The sequence below is a fragment of the Rousettus aegyptiacus genome, unplaced genomic scaffold (genome assembly GCF_014176215.1).
Source record: "Rousettus aegyptiacus isolate mRouAeg1 unplaced genomic scaffold, mRouAeg1.p scaffold_m13_p_4, whole genome shotgun sequence".
Lineage (NCBI taxonomy): Eukaryota > Metazoa > Chordata > Mammalia > Chiroptera > Pteropodidae > Rousettus > Rousettus aegyptiacus.
The window spans coordinates 119,854,805-119,880,533 of NW_023416307.1; the positions used below are offsets into that span (position 1 = coordinate 119,854,805).

The window sequence follows — 25,729 nt, forward strand, 5'->3', positions numbered from 1 at the left end:
AATATGACAGTTTCCATTTCCTGTGCACTTACTGAGTGGAAGGCCCTGTGCTGAGCACCTTGAGATAGTTTCATATAATCCTTGTATTAACTATGGGGGAAGGTTAATAACAGGGTGGTTATCTCCACAAAGACACTGGAGTTTAGAAAAATTAAGTAACTTGCCTAAGTTCTCACAACTAGGAAGTCAGAACAAGGATTTGAACTTAGGTCTGTTTGTCTGCAAAGGTGGCTGCTTAACCAGTATGCTGAAATTCTAGAGGCAGAGTCTAATGCCCATTCCTTCATGAACTTGAGATGCTTCAAGTCCTTTGCCAGTAGGATGGTTGGTCCAAGTGCTTGAGTCTACTATCTGTGACTTTGCCCTGTTAAATGGGAACAGCACGAATGTAAGGGGTTGCTCTTCATTCTCAACCCTGGCACCTTTTCCTATTCATTTATTGAAGGCATGCCTTCCAAGTCATAGGCGCCTGTGGGCTGGCATACTTACACATGAGACAATCATGGGAAGTAGTTACCTGAGGCCTTGGAAGAACTGAAACAAAGATAGCACTTGTCTGATGAGACCACCTTCCTGGTACTCTCTGCTAGGTAAAATGGATAGCGCACAAAAAAATTAGCTGCAAATCTTACCCTTAAAGAATTTGCAGTCTGATCAGTCATATAATTCAGATACAGCAACCAGAAATCACTATGCTAGGTGAAAAATCGCCCAGACTAAGTGCATGTCTCCTAGCTCCTTGCTTTTTCTGTCTTTCTCCAGAAGGGAAGAAATTACATAATACATCTTTCCAGGGCATGGGCAGCGGCCCTGAAATCCAGGCTAAGCAGAGAGGGCTTCAGAGCCACGAACTTGTCCTTGGGCTCTGAGTTGTCTTTCCCAGTTCCAGGGAAAGTCCCTGCACATGCCGCATTAGGCACATTAGTGTGAGACGGTGCACTGAAGGAATGCCCTGAGACCAGGGAGCAGCTGTGACTCTCAGCAGACGGTGGCCGAGGCGGGATGACCCGTGGAGACAGGCTTCCGACAGAATGAAGTCTGTGAGGAGGCCTATGACCAGAGACCGCAGACAATCCTCTGGAGACGGACTCTGTAGAGGCTCCTCACAGGGATTCGGAAGGCCGGAGCTATGTTCGGGTCCGGGTCCGGGTCCGAGTCTCAGAGAAGGAGGGAGTCATGGGAGGTGGATCGAGGAGAGCGCGGTGTAGAGAGGCTCCCTGAAGACTGCAGTGAATTTGGTTGTGGGGGTGGGCAAGCCCTGAGGATTCCAGGGCTCTGGGGAGATCAGGCTGTGAGGACTGGGGCCTGAAGAAAAACTCTAAGCCTGGTCCGCAGGGTGCGAGGACACACCAACCCGCCGAGCGCAGAAAAACCTAGAAGGACCAGAGCAGGCAGCGAGCCCGGCGCGCGCCAACCGCTGAGGTGCCTCGGGAGGGCTCACCCACCCGCCTCCGTGCCCGTTCTCATTGGCACCTCTTACTTTCCCCCGGATTGGCTACCTCTGAGTCCAATAAACCCGGCTTGAGCCCTACTTCCGGTGAGAGCGAGGCAGGCCCCTGGAAAAGCCGGAAGAATCCGCTTGCTCGCGCTTCCTAAAGTCGCGGCTGCTCACAGTACAATGCCGAGAGCCCAGAGGCCATAGGGAAGGGGGAGGATATATCTGGCCGGAGGTTTGGAGCAGGAGGTGGGACAGAGTGGGGGGCGGGGCTTTAGTGGGAGGGGCGGGGCCTGCGGAGAATGGAGGAATTAAATGAATCTGGGCTTACTTTAAACAGACGAAGAGGCCAGGACTTGGTGGGCGAGGCCTTAAGGAGCGTGGTTTTTGGTGGGCGTTGCCATTATGGAGCGGAGTCACGTGGAAATATTAGCCCTTCCCTTCTGCCAGGTAGCATGGGACACCGTACCCTAGCCTCCGCCCCGGCCCTGTGGTCCTCTATCCCCTGTCCACGCTCTGAACTGCGTCTGGACTTGGTTCTGGCTTCTGGACAGTCCTTCCGGTGAGTGACCCTGGCTCCTGATTCCACAGCACTGCAGGCTTGGGGTTCAAAGGAATGTTGGGAGTGATGGAAGAAACCTCAGGGTGTAAAAGAGGAAACTGAGGCACAGCGGTGAGCCTGTTACCTCCTTTATAAAGTGGATGTAATAAGCCTGTGCAGTGTTATGAGGATCAAATGATGTAATCGATGTAAAAGAAAGCACTTTTGCTTTATAATTCATTAATCAGTTTTGTATATGGAACAGTTGTAGGTTGGGTGGGCCCCAAAAGGTTCAGGAAGGGAAACTGAGTATTGGGGCTGCCCTGTGCCTGGGGGCTCAGGTGGAGGGAGCAAAGCCCTGCACACTGGAGTGGCGTGCTGGCGGACCAGGTATGGACATTGACCCAGACTGAGGAGCAGCTCTACTGCACTGTGTACCGAGGGGAAAAGGGCCAGGTTGGCAGGCCCACGCCAGAAGAGTTAAAGGCGGTGCACCAGTACTTTCAGCTGGATGTCAGTCTGGCTAAACTGTATCACCACTGGAGTTCCATGGACCCCCATTTCAAAGGAGTAGCTCAGAAGTTTCAAGGTGAGTACAGGGCCTGGGACAGAGATTGGGGTTCTTGTAATTTGGTTAGCTTACTCAGTTTTACCATCTGTAAAATGGGGACCACCTCATAAGACTTTATGAGGATTAAAGAAATTCATAGATGTAAAGGGTTTAGAATAGTGCCTGTTGCATAGAAGTTATTACTATTATTATTGTCCTGCTGATCACCATAGTGTAGTGACAAGGATATTGAGCCAAATCCTGGCTATGTGACCTGGGGCAGGTGACATCATTTATTTTGTAAATATTTACAGAACATCTGTTGTGTGACTGGGGATACAGTGAACAAAATGGACACAAATCCCAACCCTCATAGCACTTATATTGTGGCTTCTTTATCTAGAGAATGGGTCGAGAACCCAGACCTCACAAAATGCAGTGAAGAATGAGGGATCTGGTGTTGCTTTCTCCAACAACGCTATCCTTTATTTCCCTGGGATCCCCCTGGAGCCTTGGTATTTAGGATTTGAGGGTGGGAGAGGCCACTCCCGACAGCCTGTGCTTTTTATACTCCCTGCCTTTCCAATCTCCAGGTGTGCGACTCCTGCAACAGGACCCCATCGAGTGCCTTTTCTCTTTCATCTGTTCCTCCAACAACAACATTGCCCGCATCACTGGCATGGTGGAGCGGCTCTGCCAGGCCTTCGGACCTGAGCTCATCCAGCTTGATGAGGTCACCTACCATGGCTTTCCCAGCCTGCAGGCCCTGGCTGGTGAGTAGATGGGTCCCTACCCCCAGGTCCTCCACCAGCTTTCATAGTCTGTTCAGTTCTCCCCCCGTTCCTTTCTCCCATCTCAAAGCTTCCTACCTTCCCTCTGCCCTCATCCAGAACACCCTGCCTGGTCTGATCATCCCGTCACACCTCATCATCCCTATCTGTCCCTGAAATGTCAGCACTTCACTAGTGTGTGCTTTTTGCCCTGTGGGTTCAGTGCCTCATCAGAAAAACATCTGTATTCAGTTTACAGTGGTTCGGGGTTAAGAACTCATGTTCTGGAGACAGACTTCTGGATCTGAATCCCAACTTTGGCACTTCTAGCTATATGACCTTGAGCTATTTGACATTATTTAGCCTCTCTGTGCCTCAATTTCTTCATCCGTGGGATGGGAAAATAATAGCACCTACCTAACAGAGTTGTCACGAGGGTTATATAAAGGAATACCCATATTGCACCTAGCACAGTGTTTAGCATATGGGATGTATGCAGAAGATTCAAGTTGCTGTCTTTACAGTGAACCCAACTATTTTGTATCCAAAGACATACATGTTCTTTACAGCAGCCCTGTGAGACAAATATTTTACAGAGACAAGAATCTCAGTAGATTTGAGAACCAAAGTAATTGGGGACTGCATAGCAAGGAGACAGCCTGCCTAGAGAAAAAATGTTTTTGGTGCTTAGAAACCCAGTCTTGGGTCTCAGCTCTCAGCTCAGTAGTCATAAGACCTCAAGAAATTCATTCACCTCTCCAAGCTTCTCTTAACTTGTTTGTAGGCTGGGAATAACATTTTCTATCTAGAAGGGCTTGAAGGGTGAATAAAGCAATCATGAAGCAGGGGAGTGTAATGGATTTGGAGCACTGGTGTTGCTGTCCTAGACCCAGGTGCAAGATCCCGTCTCCACTGTGTTCTTTCTTAAGCAAGTTACTTAACCTCTTCTAAGCCTTCATTTCTCTGTCTGTAAAATGGGAAAAACAGTACTGTCATCAGGGTCCTTGAGAAAAGTGTGGTAATGTATCTAAAGCACTTTGCCCGTGCTTGATACACAGCACTTGATCAAAGAAGCTTTTGCTATTATTACTATTATTTTATTTTTTATAGCTATTATTTTAGATTGTGGGTTTGAATAGCCCTTTGGAAAGGTTAAGGAACTTAATCGGGGAGTTCTTCCAGGGCAGCAAACCCTTCTCAGTCCCTGCTCCAGAGCCCAACATGTTGTAGGTGCTCAGAAAATATTTGTAGAGGGGCAGAACCCAGGCCTTATCCCTTTCCTTTGCACATAAAAGTGTCCTGAGGTCTCCCAGAGTGTGGTAAGGGGTGGGAAAGGGGTGCTTAGAGAAAGCATTCCTGTGGGTTAGAGGGCTCATACTAGCCTGAGGACAGGGAGGATTTGAGGATGCCTGACCCCTGCTCCTTTCCTCTCCTACCCCACAGGGCCAGAGGTGGAGACTCAACTCAGGAAGCTGGGCCTAGGGTACCGCGCCCGCTATGTGAGCGCCAGTGCCCGAGCCATCCTAGAAGAACAGGGTGGGCTGCCCTGGCTTCAACAGCTGCGCAAGGCCCCCTATGAGGAGGCCCACAAGGCCCTCTGCACCCTGCCTGGTGTGGGCACCAAGGTAGGTACCAAGGTGAAACCCCAGAGGGTAGGAGCTACCCTCACCACCCATGTGGAGAGTAGCAGAGTAGGAGACAAGGCAGGCCTGAGATCTGGGTGCAGACTTGGCTTCTGGAGACAGAGCAGACAGGAAAAAAGTATACAAGCAGATGTTTTATTAAAGAAAATGCAAAGAGTATAAAGGACATTTCCCTTCGAATGCATTTTTAGGAAGGCCATTTGTTTAGGTGCATATATATACTGCTATATATATGTATGCAGAAATTTCTTGAAGGAATCACAAGAAACTTAATAGTGGTTACCTTTGGGAAGAAAATAAGATGTTTTTACTTTTCATTTTATTCTTTTCTTGAAATTACATGTACTTAATTTTTTTTTTAATTTCAACAGGGTTAGCTAGCATAAGATGATTGGGAACTTGCCTTTTATTTTCTTCTTTATACTTCCCTGTCGTTTGGGAAAATGAATTTTTGTTTAATGAACTTATTTTTAATGGTCTCTGAACTTCAGCCTAACATTAAATCTTGGTTTTGCCTCTTCCCAGCCATGTAACTTGAGCCAAGTCACTTCACGTTTCAGTACCTCAGTTTCCTTGTCTTCAAAATGGATACAGCACCACTTTCTTCCCACGTTAAGATGAGAGCCTGGCCCACATAGATGTTCACACAATAGCACTCTCATCATGGCTATTTTTTAAATTATTAATAGATGGTATATGTTGATTGAGAATATAAAATAACAGTAACATCAGAGTGAAAGGTAAAGTAGCTGGCTTTATCTTTGGGGCTAGAAGCAGGATGCTGCATGGATCCTGCCATTCCTCCTCTATGGATTGCTCTGTGTCTGTCAAAGGTGGCCGACTGCATCTGCTTGATGGCCTTAGACAAGCCCCAAGCTGTGCCAGTGGACGTCCACATGTGGCAGATCGCCCAACGTGACTACAATTGGTACCCCACCACTACGCAAGCCAAGGGTCCAAACCCCCAGGCCAACAAAGAATTAGGTAAGGGGAGAGAGTGGGATGCCAGGGCTGGTAGTGGGCTGAAGTGGCAGAAACTTCTCACACCTCTTCCAACAACCCTACCACTGTGGATGGGGAGCAGGAGGAACCAATTAATTTTGCTTCATCATTTCTAATTTAGGAAACTTCTTCCGAAGGCTGTGGGGACCTTATGCTGGCTGGGCCCAAGCGGTGAGTGTACCTAGGCTTCCCCTCTTCCTCCAACCCAGACACCATAGGATTTCTCTCCCAGCCCTGACCCGGTAGACTCTTCTACCATCGCCACCCTAGGTGATCCCAAAGGATTCTCCACCCTCCCTCCCCAGCCTTGACTCCAGTAAAGTCAAGAGGTCCTGCCACACAGGACCTCTTCTACCTCCCCATACTGCCACCAGCCCTGACCCCAAGTACCCTCTCCTCCCTCTACCCCCAGGTGCTGTTCAGTGCTGACCTGCGCCAGCCTCGCCAAGCTCAGGAGCTGCCTGCCAAGCGCAGAAAGAGATCCACAGGGCCTGACAGCTAGGTCAGGGGCACTAGACAAAGGGATTCCCCAATATCTTCCTGCTCCATTCCCCACTACTTTCTCCCATCCAGCCTCATGTTGGGGAGGAGGACTCTCTAGAACTACCTCAGAGGCTAGGCACCCTCAAGTCAAGCAGTTGGCACAACAATGTGGGGTGGGCTTATCTAGCGAGACAGAGAGCTATGTATGGTTTTATCCTCTTCACTTTATTACAAGAAGGAACAATAAAATAGAAACATTTGTATGGAAAATGCAATGGAGGAGTGGTAGGGAAAGGGGTGGGGTAGGAGGTAGGGCAGAGTAACTCCCCAGTTCTGGGAGGGAAGGGGAGCAGGTTGCCCCCAACCCCTCCCACATAGGGGATCCTGACCCTGGATCCAGGGTCCTAGAGCTGGGGCGGCAGTGTGGGGGACAGCTCCGGGCCTGGCTCCACACAGCAGTCTCGACAACAGCAGCCAGCCACTGGCCCTACATGGGAAGAGAGAACAGAGTTGGCTGTAGGAGCAGACCCTCCACTCCAGCCTGGGTACCTCTTTGTGGACCATCCATGCCCTTCCACAGAGCCCTGGTCCTCACCCCCAGCTGCTGGTGTCAGCAGTTCCCCGTGGCTTGCTGTCTGTCCCTGCCCCTCCTGGCTGGTGCCCAGCTGCAGCTTCCTCATGTGCCGCACCACTGCCGTGGCATTGAAGGCTTGCTGTGGGGAAGAGGGGGAAGAAGGGACTTTTAAGAGAGTGGGAGATCATGGGGCAGGGTCTGGCAGTGGGATTCTTGCAGTGGTTCTGTTATTTTCAGGTATTATTGATTGAACCCCTAAAATCCCCCAAAACATCTGCAAGGCTTTATTAAATTATACTCACCCATATTTATATTTACACACATACATAAAATGTATGGATATAAACATATATATATTACTTTTTATATATAATTAATTCATATACACATAATAGCAAACACTTTATATAGCATTATATGTCAGGCATCATTCTAAGTACTTTACATAATAATTCATTTCATCTTCACAGAAGTCTTTGAGGTGGGCACTATTAGTGTCACTGTTGTTAAAGGAGGAAACTGAGGCACAGAGAGGTTAAGTAACTTGCCCGGGTGTGTGCATCATTCTTTGTTCACCATACTCACCAAGATGTCCCACACACCTCTCCATTCACCATGTCAAAAAACAAAAGCATCTCCCCAAGACAAGTTTCTGCCCCTAAGGATCTCCATCTCAGCAACAATACCACTGTCTACTCTGTCCCTAATCAAATACTTGGTCCAGACCATGACATCTTCTCTCTCTCCAACATCCATTCTACCATCACTTGTCAATTCCAACTTCTACGACTCCTGGACCATCCATTCTTCTCTGTTCCCATTGCCACTGCTCTGGTCCAAACCGTCATTGCCTCTTGAGTGCCTCTCTGCCACAGCCTCCTAAGGGGTCTCCTAGCCTTCACTCCATGTCTCTGGCTGCATCCTGAGAGCCCATTCTAAAGGGAAATTTCCTGCTGGAAATCCTTCTGGGGCTCCTCAGCATCCTCAGGATCAAGTCAGGGCTCCATTTTGGTACCTGAGACCCTGATCAGCCTGAGCTCCTGCCCCACAGCCCCTCAGTCCCCACTGTGCCTGCAGCCCCTCCAGTCCAGCACTGGCACTTCCCTGAATGGACACACTCTCTTGCCCCTGACTCTTTGTACATTGGTTCCCTCTGTCTCAGACATTATTCTTCTGCGCCTAGCTAACTCCTACTCAGCTGTCAGGTTTGTCAGGCCATCACCATGTTTATGCTGCTTCCAGGATCCCGTAGGTTGGATTAGATATCTCCTTAAGAAGAATTACATACTGTTCTAGACTTGGAGGTCAGGGACCCTCACTGGAATACAGTAGGTGTCAGGGAACACTGAATGAATGAATGAATGAATGAATGAACAATGAATGAATGAATGAAGTTCTTCGATAAGCATCCCTGAGCTGTTACTGTGTATGCAACGTGGTGTTAGGTGCTGTGAAAGCTGAGGTCTAGAAGGGGGAAGTGGGGTAGAAGGAGTCCCAGGGAGGCTGGGACCTAGGACTAGGGATGTGGTCTCACCTTCCACTTGCTCTTGGCAAAGTTCTTCTTGATCTGCTCACTCACTGACTGATGAATATTCTTATCTAGAGCTGTATCTCCTGCAATCCTAGGGTAGGGTGTGTGGAGGGTTATCTGTGAAGGCAGCGGCAGGCCTGGGAGGCCCAGACCCCAGCCCAGTTCACAGCTCATAGGCGCTCTCACCACGGGTGTTGCAAGGCCTGCTCACAGGTGAACCTCTTCTCTGGATCCTTCTCCATCAAGTGCTGGATGAAGTCTTTGGCTGAACCCCCAAGACAAAAGCAAAGACAGAAACAGCAAGGTAATGCCTCTGGACACCCCCAAGACAGAACCCCCCCCCCCTCAGGTCTGGCCTGGCATCCAGGCAAGACAAGAGGTCAAATCTGTCCATGCACCACCCCACCCCACATGTTATCTTTCTCTAAGCCCTCCACCCAAACCCAGCCTTCCAGCTCTCTCCTTTGTCTCTTAAGAAAAACTTGTTCTTAGAGAAGATTCTACTCAGTGTATTCACACTGGTATGTAAATGCTGAAAATTTCACAGATTTGCCTCCTAATAGGAAGCACAAAAGGATAGATGAAAATTTTTATGTGGTATTCTAGGCATTGGGAAGTCAGTGGGGGAGGTATTTTCAACAATACTTTGAAGGCTGAATGAATGGCTTACAGGTTTTTCAGACCAGAGCCAGGCAGAGGGAAGTACCTTGGGTAGAGTGGTCTCAAAGGTAGCTCTTAGTCTGGGGCTAGGGAAATGACTGAAGGAAGGCAATGAGGAGACCCCCAAAGCAGATGAGGAAGGCATCAGAGGCAGGGCCCAGAGGAAGAAGGCAAAGCCCCAAATACCAGAATCAGAGATGTCGTCCCAGTAAGGAGAGTCAAACTCGTACTCGGCCTTCAAAATCTGTTCAAAGAGTTTGGCATCATTCTCGTCATAGAAGGGGGGGTAACCGCAGAGCCTGGGCAGGGAGAAACTCATCCTCAATTCCATTTTCAGTGTACCCATTGGCTTCGGGATGGAGCTCAGGGCAGTCTGGGGGTCAAACAGGACCCACAGGAAGGAGTTCCCCCTTTTACAAAAGAGGGGCAGAATCTACCCCTCTCTGCCTTCTTCACTCCTGTCCAGCTACACTGACCTTCTTTCTGTCCTTAACATGCCACCATCTTTTCTTCCTCAGGGCGTTTGCACCTGCTGTTTCCTCTGCCTAAATCATTCTTCCCCCACACCTTGAATGTCTGGTTCCCTCAGGATACCACTCAAATGTCGCCTCCACAGAGAGGGCTTCCTTGACCTCCTTATCTAAAATGGCACCAAGATGTGGTTCCATAGTATAGCAGTTAGCACATCTGCTTTACACACAGAAGGTCCTGGGTTCGTGCCCCAGTGGAGCCACAGTCCATGGTCTGTGGCCATGTCACCCTGAACAAGCCCAATGTCTGATCTCAGAAGCGAAGCAGGGTCAGGCCTGGTTAGTACTTGGATGGGAGACCACCTAGAAAGACCAGGTGCTGTAGGCATAAATAATAATAAAAAATAAAATGGCATCCATTTCCATCTCCCTACCCTGCTTGATGATTTTTCTTCATAGCATTTTTTACCACCTGACATTATTTTATAGATTTATTCACTTGTTTTAAACAGATTTGTCTCCTTGTTTATTTATTTGTCTGTCTCCCCTACTAGAGTATCTGCTCCCTGAGCACTCCCTGTTTCGTTCTCTCCCAGTGCTCGATGCAGTGCCTGTAACATAGTGTCTACTGAATGAAGTAATATTAGTCATTAATTGGTAGATTAAAATGTGGATGGTAAGAAGGAAGAAATAGAGGGGAGGAAGAGAGCAAAGTAAGGGAGAGGAGAACACACACCCCAATAGCCAAGCCCCAACTCACAGGATGTAGGCAATGACGCCAATGGACCAGCAATCCACTGCCTTGCTGTAGGGCTTCTGGGCCAGGACCTCAGGGGCTATGGAGGGAAGAGGACATGGTGGTGACAAATCTCTGCCTTGCAGCTCCTGGCTCCTCCCCTGCCTGTGGCCCCAGCCCAGGGCCCTCCGCACCCACGTATCCCGGGGTTCCGCAGGCTGTGGAGAGCACACTGCCAGGGTCCTCCATCTTGGAGAGGCCAAAGTCGGAGATCATGATTTTGGAGTCTTCGTCCAGGCTGTAGTATAGCAGATTCTCTGGCTTGGAGGGCAGGAGCGAGGGAAAGGGGCAGTTAGAGACGGCCAGAGGCTGGTAGAACCTTCTGTCTCCCAAGTACTTACTGAGAAACAACGGGCCCCCAAAAGCCACTGTGGCTTCATGGCTGCCATCTTGTTTGGAGGCACAAGCAACTCAAGGAAGTTCTCAGGGAGGTTAAAAGTTCCAGAAAGTACATGGCCTCAGAGATGTTGGAGGCACTTGTTTATTGTGAAGACCCAAAGAAATAATTTTTGAGCACCTACTTTGTGCCAGATCTTTTGCTAGTATTTGATTTCATTTCATCCTTACCATATCCCTGCCAGGCCATTCTGAATAATCCCACCTTGCAGATGAGGAAACTGATGCCTTGAGAGGCAAACTGACTTACTTGCCTGAGAACCTACATTTAGGGAGCAACAGGGCCAGGATTTAAAATCAGATCTGGTCTTCTAGACTAGAATAAGATGCACTACACCATGTGAACCCCATCACAATCTCTGAGAAGTACGATTTCAGGGGTTTCTGGCTTTCTTCATTATATTTTTCTCTCCCATCCAAGTTTTCTACAAAGAGCAAGTGGGACTTTTATTGTCAGAAAAAGACACAAGACGTTATTTGGATAAAATGACAGCAGAGTTCACCTTTGCATCCATTTGCATGTCTGAACTAGAATGGGAGGAGGCAGTTTAGGGCTTACAAGGTCCATTTTGCAGATGGGAAGCTGAGGCTCAGCAAACGGTGAGAGTTACCCAAGGTCATATAGTGAGGAGTATGCAGAGTCCCCACCCCTGGGTGCCTCAGCTATTCACACCCTCGCACCTCACCTTGAGGTCCCGGTGTACGATGCCCAGGTCGTGCAGGTACTTGACAGCATCCAGCACCTGGAAGATGAGGCGGCTGGCATCTCGCTCTGTGTAGAAGCCTTTTTCCACAATGCGGTCAAACAGCTCCCCTCCCGACACCCTGCAGCAGGGGACAGGGCTGTCTGGCCAAAAAAGTGGGGGACAGAGCAGCAGGGAGAGCTCTGAGGAAGAGGCAGAGGCAGGGCCACTCACAGCTGCATTATGAGGTAGAGGTGGCCCCCACTCTCATAGATGTCATCTAGGGCAACAATGTTGGGGTGCTTGATCCTGAAAGGAGAAATGAGGTGATTCAGAGATAAGGACAGCTCAGCCACCTTCCCACCCTCACCTCGAAGAGCCACCACCTGAAAACCTAGGTAGGACAAACCAAGTATCTGGGTCCCAAAGGGAAAAGCTGATTTACTATGATTGATTAAAATGTATTGGAAGGAAAGAGAACACAGAGGTAAACACTAGGTTCTGGCATCGTACAGACTTGGGTTCAAACCTGCCTCTACCACATTCTATTCTATTCTATTCTATTCTTCTCACCTCAGTGCCGATCAATATATGATTAAACATTTTTTTCAATTTATAAGTTTGTCAGCCTCCGCACTTTACCCAGCACTGTTCCTCCAGCACCTGGTGCAGAGTAGGTGCTCACGAATGTTCACTGAATTGAGTGTAACCTCTCTGAGCCTTAGTTTTTTCATCTATACTATGAAGCCAATGACAGTGCTTCCTCTAAAGAGTTGGGGTGAGGATCATATGAGATAATGCAGGTAAGTGAGATGCTTGGCACAGTGCCTGGCACATAGTAGATACTCAATAAATGAACCAATGGCAGTGATTGAACTTGATGGAGGACAGCTCTGCCACAGAACTGTTGTGTACCCTGGGTAAGTCCTTGCCTTCTCTGGGCCTCAGTCCCCCCACCACTACCACCAGTAGTGGAAATGATCATTTCATCCCTGCCTAGGGTGGTTAGAAATCTCAGGAAGACTGAGATTGAGGAGACTGGAAGTAAAGATCCTCTAAGTTTTCCAGCAAGGGTAGCAAGTTTCATATCAGCATGAGCAATTCATAGACCAGTTGGTGTTGATTTAGTCAGAAGGTCGGCACATAGATATTTTAAAATTTGTTGAGTGGCTTATTATGTAGGGAGAACTTGAGGTAGGTCTAGTGATAACACTAGCTGCGATGTGGGTTCAAGCCATGTTCAAGGATTGATCTTTAGACCTGACTAAACAGATTAAACCACTGTAAATAAGCAGTGACATCTCAATCACATTTGTCATATTAGTTGTTGTTGTGCCAGGTACTTGAAATAAAGGGCCTCTAATGCTCTCTACAATCTTGACCAGTGGGGATTATTACCCTATTTTATAAATGAGCAATTTGAGTCTCAGAGAGGTTAAATGATTTGCCCACATCAGGGAAGGGGGTAGAGAAGGGTCAAGGTAGGGTAAACCCAGGCAGGGACAGGTTATGGGCCACGCACTTGTGGAGCACAGCAATCTCATTCTCCATGCTGCCCTCCTTGCCCTCCAGAGCCTTCTTGGCAATGCATTTGATGGCCACCAGCTTCTGAGTTCTCTTATCTTCTGCCAGGATTACCTCTGAGAAGGCCCCTCTGCAGGGAGAGGGGATTTATGAGATGAGGAACTGGAACCCCAGCTTCCCTCCAGCCTCTCCTCCATCCCCTATGAGTTATATAACCACTTCTGGACCAAGAAGGTGGGATTAGCCTCCTCCCAACACTTATCCACCCTCTAGTGCCATCAGAGTAGTCAATGCCCTAGCCATGTAATTGGGTCATGTGATGCAAGCCAGGTTATTGGCACTTTGAGAATAAGGTGCTCTTTCCTGCTAAGCTGGTAGCATATAAGCTTAGGGCTAATGGTAATCATTTTTGCCACCACTTGGGGAGAGCTTGCTTAAGAATGAAGCCAGCACAAAGGAAATCAGAGCTGAGAAATGGACATTTCCTGATAATATCAAGTGAACCCCTGGATTCAGCCATGCCTGAAGTTTACACCCTGGGCTTTTTGATTGTGTGCATGATTGATACCTTTTTCTGCTAAAACCAATTTGAGTCATGGCTAATTTAACACTCTTCAGATCCTTGAAGAACCATCAGCATCACTGTGAACTTTTTACAAGTGCAGAATCTCAGGCCCCACCCAGACCTATTAAATCAGAATTTGCATTTTAACAAGAAACTTCATTTGAGAAGCAGTGCTTTAAAACAGGCTCTTAGTAGGGAACAAATAAACTCACTTGCTCTGAAGTTCATTGATTAAGGCGGGCTTACTAGAGTATTCATTCTAGAAATATTTGCTTTTCCTGGGATAATGAGAAGTCATAAGTAAAAGAAAAGCATCTCTCATGGTGAAATCTCAATCATCAGAATAACTAGTGACTGTGGTAGCCTCATTGCTGGTTTCCAGTCTTGTTCCTCTTCAAGTTACCCTCAATGCCGTGGCCAGAGAGACCATCCTGAATTGTAAACCTGCCAAAAAGTCTTAAATGTCTTCCTACGGCCTGTGGGATAAAGTCCAGCCTCCATAGCTTGGCTTCTGAAGTCTTACAGGACTTGTTCTTTTTTCTTCTCCAGCCTCTACCACTCTTCCCCCAGCCTCTGATTATAAAATCCAGCAGACTCTTTACCCCTTTCCACACAAAGCATGCCTCTGAGCCTTTGCTTATACCATTCCTTTTGCCTAGACTATCCTCCTCGCTCTCTGACGAATGCACTCCTACCCACCCTTCAGTCCTCAGCTCTAATATCCCCTTCACCAGAAAGTCTTCCCCCAGATAGAACACACTGCTCCCTCTGTGCTCTAGAGTCCTCATTCCCTTCTTTAACTGGAGCCCAGCACATACCCTGTTGTCATTTTCTGTCAGTCTATCTCCCTTACATGTCTGGTATCAATTTGAAGGCAGAGACCAGGTTTAAGTTATTTCTGGACTTCCAACACTGAGAACAGAGCCATGCCCAGCTGCAATTCCCAGACCTAGGCCAAAACTCCCAGCTCTTGGCAGCAAGTTGGATAAACTGGCTCCTTCATTCTCCCCTACTTCCTTCTCTTCACAGGAACTTGGAGCTGTGACAATAGCAGCCCCTGTTCCACCCACTGTTAGCCAGAAGTGAAATGCCGGGACCAATCTGGGCCATGGCAAGGTCTCCGCAGGGCCTGGGCTGTAGGAAACAGGAAGTAGTGATCAACAGACCAGAAGAAGCACCACCCTGGATGGCCTCCCTAGCCAGCCAGGCCCAAGAGTGAAGACCATCCCAACCCCACCCCTTAGCTCAGAGACAGCTGCTCCCTTCTCTCCTGCCCTGAGACTCACGTTCCCAGAACATCACGGAAGTCGTAAATGTCCCTAATGTCCTCTGCCTGCTTCCATCTGGGGCCTTCCACTGCCCCCGGCATGGCCCACTGTCCCCCGGCCACAGCCAGGGCTCCTGGAAAAGGGAATGGGAGGAAAAGACTCAGTTGGGCTCATAGTCTATGTGGGAACTTACTGGAGGCCCCATTCAGTTATGCACCCTGCATTTATTCATTAATTCATTTATTCGACAAAAATCATTCAACATTCATTCATTCATCAGTCATTTGTTCATTCAGCAAATCCTTATGCCTAGAGGAAACTCTTTCACAGTGGCACCAAAGTCTTTATACAAAGTCATTCATTCATTCATTTATTCAGCTCCACCTCTCAGTTTCTCTCTCTCCAAATCCAAACACTGAAGGGGAACTGTCCTCTGTAAGGACAGCAGAGAAGACCCTAGAGCAGCTTGTAGAAGCACACAGCCCCAGATGTTCCCCCTGTTCCTTCCAGAACCAGCAATGTCCCAGCCCCACCCTGGGAATTGGTGGGATGTCTCCTCTCCCTCCTCCTCCTTCTCCCCGCTTAGCCTCTTAGAAATCAGGTTTCCGGCAGCCTGGGCTTCCAGCAATATCTCAGCCACATTTTTAAATAGCTCCTTCTGCACTGTTACCAAGGCAACAGCAGCCACAGCTGGAGCTCACCAGGCCTCTTATTACCCCACTCCCTCCTGACTCCCTATCTGAGTCCCAAAAGCCTGAGAAATGGTCCCACCCAGCCTACCCCTCCTGACTTCGCCTGACCCTGATTCAGTCTATACCTTGCTCTGCTGAGACCTCTGTCAACAGAAGGTGGGAGTTCACTCTCTATTTATCAGATAGGGAACAGGGAGATTGAGACTGAAGATGGGCAGGGGCTGGGTTCAAAGTTTCTCAAATGACACCTCACTGGGACCTCAGCTAAGCTTGCTGAGGGCAAAGGCCTTAGAGGGGACTGCCCTCAGCTGGTCCTTCCAATATGAAGGCAGACTGGGGCCCATTCAGAAAACACACCTCTCAACCCCATCCCAGGCCCCTGGGGGGTGAGACTGAAACAGCCCAGTGTGCTGTGTTATCTCAGGAGGGCACTTTCCTTCTACCTCCTCTGAAGGAGAATGAGGGAAAGGTGCCCTGGTGTGAGATCCCACTTCTTGGATGGGACCTCCTTCCTAGCGAGGCCTGGCCACCCATCCCAGGCACAGAAACTTCAGGAAAGCAGAGCTGATGGTAAGCTCTAGAGGCAGTTTTAAAATGTACCTGGAGGCATGGCACATACAACCCTCACAGTTCTATACATACCCCTGAACCCAGACACACCACACCAAGCCCCACCTACCCATCTGAACCCAAACACCAGACCAGCACACTCCATACCCAGATACCCTGACACCTGATAATATATGTATACTCAGCACACTTGACCAATGCACACTCTCCCGGACATCCTCACACAAATATCCCTCCAACAGATTCCTTTCACACCCTGAGGCACACATCTCTATACACCTAGACAAGATGACACACACACACACACACACACACACACACACACACACACACACCTTACCTGTATACCAGACATCCCAAATTCATTCATATCCTTCAACCTCCAGGTCCTATACACCCTAGAAACTCCTACACGCCAAACTGAACTCCTCCTACACCTTACACGCCTAACTTCGAACATCCTCAGTACACAATATTATATCCTCCCAACTCTTACTACCTTTTGAGCCAGATACTAGCATGTACAACACCTGGACACATATTTGCAACAAAAGCACGGATTCACAGACATCCCCACCCATGAGGATACACTTAAACACGGAAACTCTGTATATGGTCCACAGGCCTGTGCTAGACATTAGCACACGGCAACACGGCCCACACACATCTCTACCTCTTGAAGTCCAGCCCTTCTACATTCATGCCCAGCTGAGCGTGTGTGCACACAAGCGCGCGCGCACACACACATGAACACACAAGCACACACAAGCACACACAAGCACACTCCCCTCCCTACCTTCCTCTATTATTCCACTCAGTTCTTCATTGGCCAGCCTAGCGCACCTGCTGAGCCCAGGGCAGAGGTCGGGGAGAAAGGCCCAGCCCTGTCCACCCACAATCCAGATCTCCCGGCACCCCCTCCCATTCTTGGACGAGGGTATCCATTGGCTGAGGGGTCCGGCCGCCCCTCCTCAGGGGAGCGGGGCGGGGTGGGGGGGGCGGTATGGTGGCGGCCCGGGGCTGTACCTGCGGCTGCCCCACCGTGGGGCTGGCTGGGAGGCCCGAGGTGGCTGGCGCTGAGCTCCCGCCACGGTCTGCCGCTTCTTTGCGCCTGACCCGCCCGCCTGCTCTCTCTCTGGGGTTCGGCTCGGGCTCAGATGGCTCCCTCCGCCCGCCTGCGGCTCTGATGTCAGTGGAGGAGGAGCCTGCGGCGCAGGGACTAGAGACTGGGAGGCGAGACTCTGCTCCAGGGCTGAGGAAGGGGCGCGGGGGCGGGGGAGAAACAAGGGGAACCCCTAGCACAGGTCAGATCCTCTTCTGGACTCTTCCAGCCCTCCGCCTCCGGTAGGACCTCCATTTCACAGAAGGGACACCTGAGACCCAGAAGGATGAAGGATTCAAAATCAGTTGTTGGTCCAAGGCAAAGACAGATTCGAACCCAGGTCTCTGATGCCAGAGGCTGGCCAGTTTCACTGTCTCCTAGTAGAGTTTCTTGCAGAACAGTCTGGGAATTCCCAGACTGGGCTTCTTGGGCTTCTTTATCCTCCCCTCACCCTCACCCCACCTCCAGAGCCCAGAAGGGAATTAGGCCCCCCAGAAGGGCTCCAGAGACTAATGGCGGGGGGGAGGGGCGGGGGGCTGGTGAATGGGGGAGCAGGGAAAGGCCAGGAAAAAAGTAGTTAATGAAAAGAATCCAGCACTCAAGGTGGGGGCCCCATTTGACAAACAGTAAAAATGAGGTCCGAGGTCTGTCAACGAGGCAGAGCTAGCTGATTCCCAATCCCCTACACTTGCCCCTTGAAAAATGGGTGAGTTGCCCAGAGAGACTGGGGTTAGGGAGAAAAGAGGAAGGAAAGGGAGTTAAATAAGGATCCTTGAGGAAGCAGGCCAAAGAGGACTGAAGTGCCACGTGACTGGGCAGGCGCCAGGAGCTGATTGCTGGAGGGGGTAGGCATGAAACTGCTCCTGGGGCGGCAGGCAGGGGGCCAAGGGACCTGACCGAGGTCCTCTTGCGCAAGGCCTTCCTTGGGAAGAAATTCGGTGCGGAGTGAAGGAGGAGGGAGCAACTAGAAGGAATGGGGGTGGGGCTGGACACGGCTAAGCAGAGGAGGCACATTGCTTCGAGCTCCTACTCCACTTAGTCGCCTACCAACCAGTGCTGCTCCCCACTCCTGAATTTCTCCATTTTCCAACTGGAGATGGGGAGAAGACAATGCTTACCCCAACTCAGTTTCAACTGGCTTTTCCCTCTCTTACCCTCCCAACTGTGTCAGAGGGTGGTAAATTTATTATGCTCAGTTTACGGATGAGAGAGGAAGATGGTTGAGGTTCCTAGAAAGGTTTTAGGGACTGTCTTATCTGAGTCGCACTTTACCTCTCTGAGTCTCGGTTTCTCCATCTGGAATATGGGAATAATAATGACTGACTCAATTCTCCTGAGAATTCTATGAGTAATAGATGTGCCTGAAATACTGTAGGGATTCAAAATATGAGGGCTAGATTTAGTGTAATCTGAATCTCAGAGAAGGGACCTGATTTGTCCAGAGACAGGGGCCTAAGAGGCAATTTCCCTCTGCTAAATCTCAATATCTCAGACTCTCTAGTCCATAGAACGCACACTTTGTACCCAGGGCTGAGCCCCTCCTCTCTCCTCCCTACACCCACCCAGCACACCCAATGAGCTAGAGTTGTCTTACCACAAATTCCTGTTTATCTCGCTGACAACATTCCCAAGGTGATAAGGTGCTGTCTGTCCTGAGAACTTGTACAACTTTTATGCTCTGTTTTACATTTTGTCTACTTTTGAGAGTGTCCTAGGGCACTAGTGCTTTCTTTTTTCTTTTTTAATCAAACACATTGTCTTTTCTTCTGTTTAAAAAATATTTCTACTAAACAAATGATATGTGATCATTGCAAGAAAATTACCTAAAATACTAAAAACAGACAAAGACCATTTTTGCCACTAGTCAGATTCTTTCACTTGCCGAGTAACAGAAGCCCAACCTAAATCAGCTTCATCAAAGAGGTACTATGTATGGCTCACAATAGCTTAGGCTAGATGGAAGGAAAAACATCAGGGATTAGGGGCTCGGAAACTTCAACTGGAGATGCAGTACTCATAGGATTCGCTTTCTCTCATCTCTCCTTGTCTCGATCTCTCTTTGCACGCTGACTTCCTTTCCTCTGCAGAGTGATCCCCTCTGCCTCGCAGAAAACATGGTGTGAGGCAATCCAAGCTTTCCCACTAAACCCAGCAGAAGGGGAGATATACACTCAGGGAAGGACTCTGATGCGCTCTGCTAGCCCCGAAAACTATTGACAGAAGAATGAGGTACTATATTGGGCAATGTACTGTCATGGGCAGCCACACCAGAGTCCCAAGGAATGAAGAGGGGTATCCTGCCAGAAAGAAATAGGGGTGCTGGGCAGATATGAATAACAAATCCATCCCAGCCCTGCTCCCATCAGTCAGAAACAACCAGTGTTAATATTTTTGGTTCATATTCTTCTAGACTTTTTGGAATGCATATACATATTTCTACCTACAGCCTCCACTCCAGCCATGAGCACATTTCAAGGTACTAAGACAAAAAGCCAGTCAAATTTATGAAGAGAAAAAGGAAATAAATCCTCTTTTCTCCTTTATTATTAAAAAGATGACAAAGCAGCTCAGATAGCTCCAACAATTCTTGGACTTGACAGAAAATAAGCCATTGGAGGAGTGAATGGTTTTCTAAGATTGGAGAAAATGAAAGAAATCACAAGGAAAAGATGAACAGTTTTATTTACAAAACAATAAACCATTCTTTTAATTTCTATTGCTAGAAACAAACTGAAAAACCCCTACCCTACTCCAAAATCATAGCCAACAGTAAAAGACAAACTTCAGACTGGGGAAATGTTTTACAGACAATAGGTTAAAATTTCTATTATGTAAAGAACACATAAAATGACAATAAACAGACTAAGAATCCAATCCAATAAATGGTCAAAAGAGACAGATGAAACACAATAAACATGGAAAAATTTCTACCTCACAAGTAATCCAAACTAAAAGAACTCATTTATAGGCTTTCAGATTTGAAATTTAAAAAACTGGTAACACTGAAGACCGATGTTAATGTGAGCAATGGATACTTCTACATTTCCAGTGGGAAAATGACTTACTAAAATCTTTAAAAGGAATTTGGCAATACACATCAAAAACTTAAATAATATCCAGGCCTTTTTGACCCAGGAGTCCCTCTTCTGGGAATCAATTTCAGAGAAATAATCCTAAATTAGAACAAAGCTATATGCTCTAAGATGTTTGAAGAAACATTTTTGGTGGGTGTATACCAGTTTGGTGTTCAATTATTTAAATTTTATTTAAACAATAACAACAACAACAACAAAGAAATAGAATGAATTTAAGTGTCATGTCCATCACATCTTTTCTCTCCTACTGTTGAAACAGGGATGGTGCATGAAAAGACACTTTGGAGTCAGACAGACCTGTGTTCAAACCCTACCTCCACCCTTACAGCTGTGGGATCTTGGGCAAATCATTTCACTGTTCTGAGCCTCAGTTTCCTCTTCTATAACACGGCATACTGATAATCATACCTACTTCGTAGCATTATTTTGAGAATGAGACAACTTAGAAAGTGCCTTTTACCTAGTAGGCTAGTTCCCTTGCTGTCACTTGGGTTCCCAGCACATAGTAGTACATAGTAGGTGCTCATTAATAGATGAGACAGAGGAGAAGCGTTCTCTTTGCCTTTTCTAGACAACACCTGCCTTAGGACAGCTGCTTGTAATATTATTTCTCCTGACATTCTTGAAGCCCCACATATTCTAGTCAAGCTCCAAATGTGGGTTTTCCCTTCTGCCCTCATGGTGCCTACCCGTACTTTTTACACTATCAGGAGCACCCCATCTTAAGAGCCTCAGAGTTTCCTCCAGTATTTATAGGATCTCACTGATCTCTTTTGGCTAACATAGGCATATTCTGGGGCAATGATCCTTGTGCTTTTCTCTGATTCTCAACCCACAATACCTTTAATTTTATATGTGGCTGGCAGGTCCAGAGAGGGGCTTTTAAAATAAGGCCTCTAGAGTCTCAGCCCTGGGTTACAAAACTGGCTTACCACCAGTTATCTGATCTGGCCCTTCCCCTTTCTATATCCTAGTTTCCTCATCTGTAAAATAAGAGTAACAGTATTACCTGCTCTTACATAGGGTTATTGAGAGGAGCAAATGAGGGGACTCATGTAAAGTGTTACCATCCTAACTTGGTCCCTTGGTCCCACCCTAAAACACATTGTCCAGGAGTTGTGTTTTAACAATATGCCCTGAGCTTTCTTCAAAGGTTGTGATAAGAAATCACCATGTGAAACTCAATCTCCATTTGCTGTCAAATTTATGAAGAATATTATCACTCCATTTGAGCAAATATTGGAATTATTGTCAGGAAGACTAGGAGATGCCCTTTCCTTTGATATTATCAAATGTTCTGAGACTGATTCATCTTATTTCCATTTTTCCTTGGCTTCCAGGAAGTTTAGAGCTAAATCTGATGCTTAATAATCCCTATGGGCTTAACTTGATATTTGTATTTTATGAAATTCATTGTATACAACCTCAATTTAAAGCTTTCTCAAATTCTTTTGAGAGAGAAAGCAAAAAAATAAAAGGAAGGAAGGAAGGAAGGAAGGAAGGAAGGAAGGAAGGAAGGAAGGAAGGCAGGCAGGCAAGAAGGAAGGAAGGAAGAAAAGGAAGGAGGAAGAAAGGGAAAGAATAAAGGAAGAGAAGGAAGCAGGTATAGTTTGAAAAGAGCGCTTGGTATGTTATATGTTCACTGTATCTGCTAGAATATAGGTTTGGTTTCTCTAATAGATACCTCCCAAAATTGTGACTTAAGTGGAAGTATATAACAATCTGGCCATAAGCAGTCCTGAGGTAGTATGATGACTAAAAGGTAAGAGGGATACTGCTTCTTATCCTGTTGCTCCACTGTGCTAATGGTGTTATCTTTGACCACATGTTTCAAAATGGCTTGCTGCCATGTCTCATCTCAGCCAGGAGCAAGTGGGAACATGGAAGGCACATCACTGGGATGTATAACCTCATAGTTACCAACATGACCACTTATATCCTATTTGCCAAAACTTAGTCACAAGATCACACCTAACTGTAAGAGAAGCTGGGATATTTAGTCTTTCAGAACCATATGTCCAATTAAAAATCAAGAGTTCTATTAACCATAGAAGAAAAGAGAACAGATTTTGGAGGATATTTTGCCACATCCACCATCTCAGATGTATTTCTTTGTACATGATTGCACTCCTGTCTGCCCTAATTTCACTCTCATTCCCTCCAATCAGTCCAGCCTCTATACTATCAAAGTGCTTTCTGAATTGGAGTGCTATTATGGCATTCCTCTGCTCACAAAACTCTCCTGGCTCCCTGCTACTTAGAAAAATGATTCTCAAACTTTAACATGCATTAGGAATCACCTGGAGGGCATATTAAAACAGAGATGGCTGGGGTCCACCCACAGAGTTTCTAATGCAATAGTCTGGGACCTGAAAATTTGCATCTTTATTGAGTTCCCAGGTGATGCTGATGCTACTGTTCCAGGGACCACACTTTGAGAACCACTGACCTGCAGAATAAAGCCCATACTTAACCTACCATTCACAGCCTGTCCCAGCCTGGTCTCAACCTACTTTCCAGCTTCATCCCTTATCCTTCCCCTACCCTCCACCCAGGCTCCAGTCACACTGAAGTTTTCACCTCTCTCTAAGCAGGCCAGCTGTTCACACCTCTGCCTTGCTGTTCCTTTTGTCTGGAATGTCTTCTGCCCGGCACCTTCCTTTCCACATCCTCACTGACACCTTTCCCAATCCTCTAAGTTGTTAAGTCATTCTGTGTCCCAGGTCTCTATAGATTTTTTACATTCTTCTATTATTGCTCTTATTGCCTTGTGCTTTGTCTACCTAGCTGTCTTCCCATATCTGGAGCCTTAGTCACCTACACAGCTCTCAGCCATGGAAACAGGGTCACCGAGGGAACAAAAAGTATGAATGAGGACGTGGTGGTGAGTAGATGGAGTGATTAAATGAGCCAGATAAGTGAAGAGACAAAATAATGAATTAATACATCAAGGAGTGAGTCATGGTCCATTTGTGCTTAGTTCTTTCCACTGAGTCCTGAACTTCAGATGAGGAAAAGAATTTACTCTCTGACCAGGTTTCCACAAAATTCCAAGTTCTAGCCATTGCTTCCTTCTTACCAGGAATCACCTGGGATCCAAAATTTACTGAGTCAGTCAGTCCAGAGTGTTTAGGAGCTAGTAGGGGCTGGGGACTCATATTGGTTCACATTCTCAACTCAGAGCTTAACCTCTACCCAATAGCCCTTCTACTCACTTACCCTGTTGTTTCTGAAAATCAGTTGTAATATATTTGGGACTCTGGAGAAATAATGATAGTGGATACCTTTCAGGACCAAGGCACAAAAGGCTTTTTCACCAAACTAATGATAAGGTGTCAGGATTGTTTCAAATTAAAATTGGAGACTTGAGTGCTGGAACTACTCTCCCCCTCCTCACGGGAACCCAGCTTCCTCTGAACACCATGAAGGAGGCCTCCTCTGGCTCCAGCAGACATGGATATGGCCATAATAAGGGACTTACTGATCCACTATGATTGTCAATTCTGTCAAGGATGGTACAATCATGAGCTGGTAACTATTCCTGCACCAAGGTTGTGTGGCCTCAGAAGGCACTGCACCTCTTTGAGCCTCAGTGTCCTCCTCTATAGGGTGGGAATATTACTATTCACCTTGTAGGTATATAGTGAGCATCGAATAAGACATGGGAGTAAAGGGCCCAGCACAATACCAGGCAGATAGTAGGTGTGCAACTTAGATAACTACAGTTCTCACAACTGATCTTTCAAAGTTGTTTTTTCCCTAATGAAGTGGGTCTAATCAGTCCTCTAGAGTTCTTCCTTCTACAATCGTGTATTGCTTAAGGACAGGAATATGTTCTGAGAAATTCATCTTAGGTAATTTTGTTATTATGCAAACATGATAGAATACACTTACACAAACCTAGATTGTATAGCCTACTATACATCTAGTCTAGATGATCTAGCTTATTGTTCCCGGGATACAAACATGTATAGCATGTTACTGTACTGAATAGTGTAGGCAACTATGATACAATGGTATTTGTGTATCTAAACATAGAAAACGTACAGTAAAAAATATGGTAGAAAAGATTGAAAAATGGTACATCTGTATAGGGCACTTACCAAGAATGAAACTTGTAGGACTGGAAGTTAGTCAGGGTGGATGAGTGAGTGGTGAGTGAATGTGAAGACTTAAGACATTACCATCTATTACTATAGACTTTATAAGACTGAACACTTAGGCTGTATTAAATTTATTTAAAAATACTTTTCTTTCTTCAATAACGGATTAACCTAAGCTTAATATAACTTTTAAATTTTTTAACTTTTCAACTCTTTGATAATAATACATCAGTTATATAAAAATGTTTTTATATCCTTATTCTATAAGCTTTTTTATAGTTAAAAATATTTTTTAAACTCTTAAAAAACTTTTTTGTTTAAAAACTAAGACAGTAATACACACATTAGCCTAGGCCTACACAGGGGCAAGATCTATATCACTGTTTTTTATCTCCACATCTTATCCCACTGGAAGGCCTTTAGGGGCATTAACATGCATGGAACAGTCATCTCCTATGATGACAATGCTTTCTTCTGAAATACTTTCTGAAGGACCTGCCTGAGGCTCTACTTGAGAAAGTATCACTACTTTCAGAAATGTCCACGGTGGTCTACTTGGTTTGTTTCATCACAGAGTTGCTTATAAGCAGATAATGCACCACGAACATTCCTCTCTATTAATGAAAACCTTTAGGTGTTGGGGCCCATGTTTTCAAACTTTTTAGGGAGCTTGTTGAGGTCTGCAAAAGCTTCTGCTAAACCCCTCACTGTGACTTTTCTTGTGGGTTCTTCTTATGGGACCACCACCATCATATACATGGTATGTCATTAGTTGAAATGTTGCAATGCCATGCATGACTGTATTTATATCAACCTTCCTTTCATCATAATTCTACCTAATTTTGAGACCTGAGCTCCCAATGTACCTCCTCCATAAAACTTCTGTTCCTGGACCTCTCTACCAATGATGTCCACTGTACTTATGATCTGGCCTAATGAACATGAAGGTGAGTAATTAAGAAAAGGGGATCTATCCTGCATGGCTGCACAGCTTGTATACTGCCCAAGACTAATATTCACATAGGCTGTAGGGCAGTGGAGCCCCAATGAGTTGTGTAATGAAGAGGCTCCGTCTGCAAGTCAGATGGACTGTTTAAATCCTGGCTCAAGAACTTATCACTTGTTTAACCAAATAAGGTATGTAATTTAAGACGCAGTTTCTACATCTGTAAATGGATGTTGTTAGTACCTACCATATGGGGTAGAGAAGATTCAGTAGATTAGTGAGTTTAGAATAGTGCCTGTTAGAGATCTAACATGTACTGAGCACTTAATT

At 46.7% G+C, this 25,729-nt stretch overlaps 2 protein-coding genes across 11 annotated transcripts; one reads left to right on the forward strand and one right to left on the reverse strand.

The window, feature by feature from the left end:
• Nucleotides 1-1,562: 1,562 nt before the first annotated feature.
• OGG1 (8-oxoguanine DNA glycosylase) lies at nucleotides 1,563-7,355 on the forward strand. 7 transcript variants are annotated; one of them, XM_016134487.2, is made up of 8 exons: nucleotides 1,563-1,684; nucleotides 1,776-1,997; nucleotides 2,318-2,565; nucleotides 3,120-3,299; nucleotides 4,740-4,921; nucleotides 5,773-5,923; nucleotides 6,063-6,112; nucleotides 6,354-6,699. In XM_016134487.2, the coding sequence occupies exons 2-8, from the start codon at nucleotides 1,891-1,893 to the stop codon at nucleotides 6,441-6,443; spliced, it is 1,008 nt and encodes a 335-aa protein (XP_015989973.1). In that variant the 5' UTR covers nucleotides 1,563-1,684; nucleotides 1,776-1,890; the 3' UTR covers nucleotides 6,444-6,699. The 7 variants fall into 7 exon arrangements, with proteins under 7 accessions (XP_015989973.1, XP_015989972.1, XP_015989975.1 ...); XM_016134486.2 differs by having other exon boundaries at nucleotides 1,569-1,684; nucleotides 1,886-1,997; XM_016134489.2 differs by having other exon boundaries at nucleotides 1,586-1,670; nucleotides 1,886-1,997.
• On the reverse strand, nucleotides 6,629-17,389 carry CAMK1 (calcium/calmodulin dependent protein kinase I). Of its 4 annotated transcripts, none has more exons than XM_016134492.2 (12): nucleotides 17,180-17,304; nucleotides 14,910-15,024; nucleotides 13,057-13,188; nucleotides 11,769-11,843; nucleotides 11,538-11,676; nucleotides 10,590-10,716; nucleotides 10,420-10,495; nucleotides 9,376-9,488; nucleotides 8,716-8,794; nucleotides 8,533-8,620; nucleotides 7,020-7,137; nucleotides 6,629-6,911 (listed from the first exon to the last, which is right to left on the reverse strand). In XM_016134492.2, the coding sequence occupies exons 2-12, from the start codon at nucleotides 14,990-14,992 to the stop codon at nucleotides 6,829-6,831; spliced, it is 1,113 nt and encodes a 370-aa protein (XP_015989978.1). In that variant the 5' UTR covers nucleotides 14,993-15,024; nucleotides 17,180-17,304; the 3' UTR covers nucleotides 6,629-6,828. The 4 variants fall into 4 exon arrangements, with proteins under 4 accessions (XP_015989978.1, XP_015989979.1, XP_015989977.1 ...); XM_016134493.2 differs by lacking the exon at nucleotides 17,180-17,304 and adding an exon at nucleotides 16,950-17,105; XM_016134491.2 differs by lacking the exon at nucleotides 17,180-17,304 and adding an exon at nucleotides 14,442-14,757 and having other exon boundaries at nucleotides 14,910-15,027.
• Between the last annotated feature and the right edge of the window lie 8,340 nt (nucleotides 17,390-25,729).